The sequence below is a fragment of the Dermacentor silvarum genome, unplaced genomic scaffold (assembly GCF_013339745.2).
Source record: "Dermacentor silvarum isolate Dsil-2018 unplaced genomic scaffold, BIME_Dsil_1.4 Seq846, whole genome shotgun sequence".
In the NCBI taxonomy this organism is placed as follows: Eukaryota; Metazoa; Arthropoda; class Arachnida; order Ixodida; family Ixodidae; genus Dermacentor; species Dermacentor silvarum.
In genome coordinates, this window is record NW_023606863.1 from 170,699 (window position 1) to 177,528 (window position 6,830).

Sequence of the window (6,830 nt, forward strand, 5' to 3'; positions counted from 1 at the left end):
CAGCCCACAAGAGGTAATTAAGTCAAAATAATTTAAAAGCTGCTCTGCGGCGGCACGCGCACACCTGCTCCTGTAAAATTTCTAATATACAACGAAAATTATGGAGATCGTTGCAGCGTGTACCCAAGACTTAGCTTCGTCGTATTGAATTGTGCGATTTTACGTACCACGATGCGTGCGTGAGACACGCTGTAATAACCGACTGCGAAATATTTCGACCATCGGCGGCGTGCGTTAACTTCGGCCCTATCGAAACTCAATTTATTTCTGCGACCTCATGTTTCAAAGTGTAACGCCATGTCCGATAAGCGACAACGGCGGGCGACAGATATGCCGCTTACAGCAAGGCCAAGTGGGCTGCGTCTTCTTACGAGCGTGAATTCTGTCGTTGTGAAAAGAAGATATTCGCATCTTTCGCTGCGTCAGGAAGCTGGAAAATATTCGCAGCGTTAGCTACACCAGCAGTTTGGAACACCCTTTACCACGCATGATCATCGAATATTAAGTAAAAACGAAAAGAACGCAATTCCCTGGAGCACGCGCAACAAATTTCGCGACGTAACGTCACACGAAGCCGTAGCAGACGACATGAAAAAAGAAAGAAAGAAGCACTCCGTGCTGTTCACTTTTGCGCCGTATCTTGCATACTAGTTCTACACAAAGCAAGAATGCACGCCGCCTGCCTTAATGCCCAAAATCAACAAGTCGGCCTTTGCATACCTACAACCTGGACGACGCTCTTTTGGCCGGCAGGGTGGTCTTGAGCCGAACCAGCCGTGGCTTCTGTGGCTTCTGCCCGGGAGGGTCCTGGAAGATAGGGTAGAAATCGGTCTCGGTTAAGGAGGTAGCGAAGGAAGGCAGTTGTACATTAAGCTGGTTGCATGAAATCCAATGTAAAGGACACACCTTGAACTCATGCTTAAATATGGAACGTGAATTATGTATCACGATAAGGCGCGTGAAAACGAACTACAAATGCGCACACATTCGCAACCGCTAATAAATTGTTTTTTTACCCTCGTCGATCGGGGCCCCACTTCCACTGCAGCAGTGGAACAGCCGTCCACAGAAGCCGTGTTTTGGCAGGGTCGGCGTAGGCATTTTCAGCGAAGTGGTCCGAGCAGAGGCGGTAGCCGTTGTACATTTGCTCCCGTGCGAGTCCCTCAAGATCTGCTCTTTGGGCGTAATTCCGCCATACGTCACACCTAGAAAATGAAACAGGTACCACCATGAATATCAATAAACAACACATAAAAGCGACACTAATATAGAGTGCTAAAAAGCGAGAAAATATGTCACGAGTTCAAAAGTGAAGCGAAGCTCGCCCTTAGCGCAGGTAACATGAACTTCTCGTGACACGGAATGTAAGCAGTCGCTCGTACGTAATTATTTTGGGGGCTTCTTTCTTAAACATTCAAATGTGGTAATGTCACCCCAAGGAACTGCTCGTCGGAATGTTCTGAAGCCGAGCCAGTTCGTCGAATAAGCGCGTTCGGCGAACATATATATACTTTGCAAAATTTCTTCGCGAAGAAAAAAAATGCAGGTCCACCGCTAAAAAAACCAATACCGAAGCGAAATTTCCGTTTGAGCGTCAGCTGGCATCAACCGGCTCACCAGAAACTGTCCACAAGTAGCTTTACATGCTTACAACGTTACTGAAAAATGCGCAGTGCCAGGAAAAAGAATGACTGTAAAGCAAGGGCAGAAATGTTTCGGTTCGCTCTGTGGCCGTTTTGATAAGCACAGCACATGATTCTTCGTACCGAAAAAAAGTGTGCTTACCTTTCGTCCGCTGGGAAGCGGAAAAATTTGGCTGCGCTGTTCCTTCCCGAGTTGCGGCACCAAAGAGCAGCACAACACGCCTTGTGTCCTGTGCCTAGTTTCGCCGACATTTTCAGATGTTCGCACTCACAAACACCAAAATTGTCGCTTTCCTGCAATTCTAAAAGTTTCACACGTGGACAGCGAAAAGGGCTGGAGCAGACGAACGGAATGGCAGCAGACAGATAAGAGCGAGAGCGCCGCCCTTCGGCGCAACGAAGGCCGAGTCTGGATAAATATATAGGGTGTTAAAAAAACGAAAATGGCCAAGGACATATTTTTTTCAACACATAATTGCATAACTTAACTTTATTCATGCGTAGGTTGGAAAGGTAGGGCCACACATGCAAAAGTTGCCGAATTTTCGCTTCCTACCAAAACAATGGCGGACGCTTTATTTCAGATACCGAAACTAGTCGAACTGTCCGGCCCCTGGTTCGGCGGCAGCGCCTTGAATTGTGCACACGCTAACGACAAATCTGCATTCTTTGCAGGTGAGCAATAGTGTCGATTTGCTTTGAAATCGTCTTTGCAACTCTGCGCTGCTGCCGAACACGCCTGTTGTCGTTGTCTTTTTTTGTATGAAAGTGATTGGATTGATGAACAATGTCGCCGTGGAAAGCGAAGGAGCGGGAAAGTGATGTATTCAATTCAATTCAATTCAATTTATTTTGCGAGATATGCATACAAAAACGGGTGACGAAGCATCTGGGGCCCTTAGCAATTTGCTAGTTCGGGCCCATGCAATAAGTACACAAAATCAAAGCACCCAGGCGCCAGTAATAAAACATGATATAATGTTTGAACTTTTACATGCATAAAGATGGGTTACGTGAAAATAATAAATAAAACGCAAGATAGATTGACATGAAAATAACAGTCAACAGAAATAATCATAATCATATAAGTGACCAATAATAAAAAAAGAATCAAACCGAATCGGTGTTTTCCCCTTTTTTTTCAACATCCGCAAAAGTACATACAATAGCAGGAGTAGAAAAATGCTAGTACACTGTATTTCAAGAACAAGCATCGCACACTATTTCATAGCACTAGAATTCGGCAAGAAATTGAAAATTGTTTTTAGCAATACTGTCCTTCAGTGAGCGAGAAAAATTCGGGCTTCTTTTTATCTCTACTGGGAGAGCATTCCATATCTTTGTGCCTGTATAAGCTAACAGTCGCTTACTGTATAATTGTTTAACAGCTGGTATGTTGAAATTATGGTTATCTTGACTTCTTGTGTGCTCTTGGGGGGGATAAAGATGGTGGAGGGAAGCTGGTTATTACTCGACAAAATTGTATGCATAGCACGTGCTGTTTGATAGTCACGTGCAACGATAAAGGGCATAACCTGTAGTTCGTGAAACAGTGGTGCAGTATGGTCCTGCAGTTTGAAAAGGTTAAAATGCGCAGGTGCACGTTTTTGCAAAGTGATGAGTGGTGCTAGATACGAAGAATACGTATATCCCCACGATTCTACACAGTATGTAAGATGACAATGAAAAATTGCAAAGTATAACATTCTCAGTGTACTTAGAGGAAAGTGCTGACGTGCCTGATTGAGCACAAAGCATGCATGTGTTAGTTTCTTGCAGACGTTATTGATATGCTCCTTAAAGTGCAATGAGGAATCTAGCGTGATGCCAAGGTATCGGCATGCGTCCACCTGGACGATTTCTTTGTTATCGATTTTCAAAGTTACTGAACGTTTATTTTTGTTGCCCGAGGATGCAAATACTACGTAATAAGTTTTAGTGCAGTTTAATGTCAGTTATTTGCAGTGAACCATTTAGATATATTATTTGGTTCTTCATTAGCGGCTTCTTCTATTTCATCATATCTTTACCGGAAATTTAGTACAGCAGTGTCATCAGCGTATATAACGGCATCACCATCATGCAGGCAGTTTGGGGAGGTCATTTATGTATAAGGAAAATAATAGGGGGCCTAATACCGATCCTTGTGGTACCCCATACGAGATTTGCAAGAAATCGGAAGTGTCTGCTTCTATATGCACTCTCTGCTGTCGGTTTGCAAGATAGCTTCGGAAAAAGTTTAACGCTATGTCACGAAAACCATAGCAGCTAGTTTAATTAGTAAAAGTTCATGGTCAAACCGTATCAAATGCTTTTTTTAATGTCTAAAAATATGCCAATAACTGTTTCTTTGTTATGCAAAACGTTATATATCGTATTTACAACAGACGTAACAGCTGTGCTTGTTGATCTGCTCGGCCGGAATCCGTGCTGGTTAGGTACTAAGATGTTGTATTTCAATAAAAAGCTGAGCTATTCGTTTTGCTATGAGCTTCTCAATAGTGTATTGATTGTAGATAGAACTGATATAGGCCGGTAATTTTCTAGGAGATCAGGATTTCCGCCTTTGAACACGGGAGACACCCTTGCCTTTTTAAGAATATCAGGGTACGTGCCAGAGTGATAAGCGGCGTTGAATATGTTCTCTAAAAATGGACAAAGTAGGTCTATATTTGATTTTAGAAACTTTACCGTAACAGCATCACAACCGGCTGCTTTACCAGTGGGCAATGAGAGCACTAAAGACCTAATTTCCGTAGCTGTTATGTCAAAGAATACAAAAGAATGCACAATACTAGGAGGCAATCTAAAATGATTAACCTGGGGGATTTGTTGGGCAAGGTTACGGCCAATATGAACAAAATATTCATTAAAATCATTTGCCAGCTTTCGTTTTGAATATTCATACAGGGAATAATCTGGGAGCTTCGGTGGGTGCATTTTCCCCTTGATGACTGAGTTAATTGTCTGCCATAGCTTTCTCGAGTTTCGTTGGTTATCCAAAATAAGTTGATTGTAGTATGCTTTTTTGCTGCGGCGTAACACTGCTACTAGCTTGTTTCTGAAAAACTTGTATTGGTTTCTGTAAAAGCCGTTTGCTTTGTTTTGCTTCTGCTTTTTGTACCAGTATCTTTTTTACTAGAAAGTTCTAAAATGTTTCGTGTTACCCATGGCTGAACCGGATGCTCAAAATGTTTTGTACAGGAGGGCGTGGTTATTATAGACTGCGAAAGCGCACTGTCGAAGCAAGCATACTTATTGTTGACGTCACTGTCACGTATAATCATATCTCCAACAGCAGTGAGGTTGTCGCGTAGCAAGTTGCTGTCAAAACGGATAATCGAGCGACATGCAGGTTTCGGTACACTAGATAAGAAGGAGGCCAACAGAAAAATAGGAAAATGATCGGTTATATCGGTATCTATTACTGCCGAAATTGTTTCGTCTGAGTTAAAATTGCACAAGATATGGTCAATAAGCGTGGAAGAATTGCTGTTAACGCGAGTAGGGTGTGTGATGACATTAGAAAAGCCATAAGAACCAATCAGTGTTTTATAAGCGTCATTAGTGCTTCCAAGCAAATCTAAGTTAATGTCACCGCATACAATAGAATTCTTTAGCGATAAGTGTTCAAGAACGGTTTCCAAGCAATCAAGAAATGAGTTTATGTTAGAGCCGGGAGGCCGATTAATTACTCCTATATTTATTCCATTGGCTAGTTCAATAAATAACATGTCATGTTCCTGCCGCATCTGATCGATCGCTGGGGAAAAAATTTTATATTGAAGTTCTTTTTTTATGTATAACAACACGCCCCCTCCTCTATGTTTGCCAGGGCGAGGAACCGAGACTACGTTATATCCAGTTATGTTGATAAGTTCATTTGGTTTTAGCCACGTTTCTGTTAAAGCGATTACATCAAAATGAAATTTATGTTGAGTCAATAATAAACACAGGCTATTTATATTTCTATTAATGCTACGAATGTTGCAATGTAGCAGCTTAAAGTTATGCGTCGGTGTGTGAAAGTTATTATTTCTTGTATTGAGAACATCTGAAGGTTTATTTTCTAGTTAAAGTTTATACAATTTTGGCAAGATCACTCTCTCGTGAAATATGAATCACAGACGACGTTTCTGTCTTGCGAACAAGAATCTTGCCCTGCGAAACCCACGAAAATTTCCACTGTTTTTCTTTGCGAAGTTGAGTGGCCTTCCCAAGCAGTATCTTGTTTTCCAGACAAAGGTGTTCATTTATGTAGACGGCGTTCGTGCCCTCGAAGCCAAAATCAGCAGTAGTTAGCCTTTTCTTCTTTGCTGCCTGAAGCACCTTGTTGCGAGAAGAACGACTGACAAACCTGACGATAACATTTGTCTTTCCTTTTTCTTTTGTAGGTACTCTATGTACGACATCAATTTCAGCGGTTTCAATCTTGGTCCCCAGTTTCTCGCCAAGAACTTGTATAATGGCCTCGGGACGTTCTGAGGGATCATGTGGCAACCCTTTAATTTCTATGTTGTTCTGTCTGCTGTACTGTTTGAGCTCGATCAAGTCCGCTCGAGTATCAGCCAGTTCCTTCTTTAGCTCTGCATTTTCTTTTTTAAGGGTAGTATGCTCCCTCTGCAGATTCCTGAGTTCTGCGCAGACTTCACTAAGGCTCGTTTGAATAGTATCAAATTTGTCGCTCATGAATTGAATTGACGTTTTAACATCTTTTACGTTCTCGCCCAGCGTTGCCACGTTAGCCGTGAGCTCATTTAGGACCTTAGCAAGTTCTTTGACTGTGGTGGGTTGTTTTTCTCCCATATTGAATCCCCAACAGCGAGCAGCGAGCGACTCAGCTTTACAATAGTAGGCAAGCAAAAATTACGCACCTGCAAGTATAGGCACGGCGGTTAGGCGAAAATTCGCTGTTGAGCGCCTGAGTCGCTCGCTGCTATGCTGGGGGGCGTGGCGGCCGCTTCTTCTTATGTAGTCCTTGTCGCCGCCAGGTTCTCTGCCGTATCAGTCTGACGCAGGCGGCCTTGTGTCCGGGGCTGTCGGATACCTTGCGGTTTGATACGATCCACTTGTTGAAGCGCGCTGCCTTCCGCGGTTTGGCGATCCTGCAAGTATAGGCACGGCGGTTAGGCGAAAATTCGCTGTTTACAGCGGCCTGAGCGCTCGCTGCTATGCTGGGGGCGTGGC

General features: G+C 43.1%; 1 protein-coding gene across 1 annotated transcript; it reads right to left on the reverse strand.

Moving 5' to 3' along the window:
- Positions 1–5,353: 5,353 nt before the first annotated feature.
- On the reverse strand, positions 5,354–6,481 carry LOC125941996 (uncharacterized). Its single transcript, XM_049659894.1, has one exon. It carries the CDS (start codon positions 6,447–6,449, stop codon positions 5,724–5,726), a length of 726 nt encoding a protein of 241 aa, XP_049515851.1. The 5' UTR covers positions 6,450–6,481; the 3' UTR covers positions 5,354–5,723.
- Positions 6,482–6,830: the final 349 nt, after the last annotated feature.

Excerpts from the sequence above, each read along its gene's own strand:
- LOC125941996 (XM_049659894.1), bottom strand. The coding sequence starts at position 6,449 with ATGGGAGAAAAACAACCCACCACAGTCAAAGAACTTGCTAAGGTCCTA.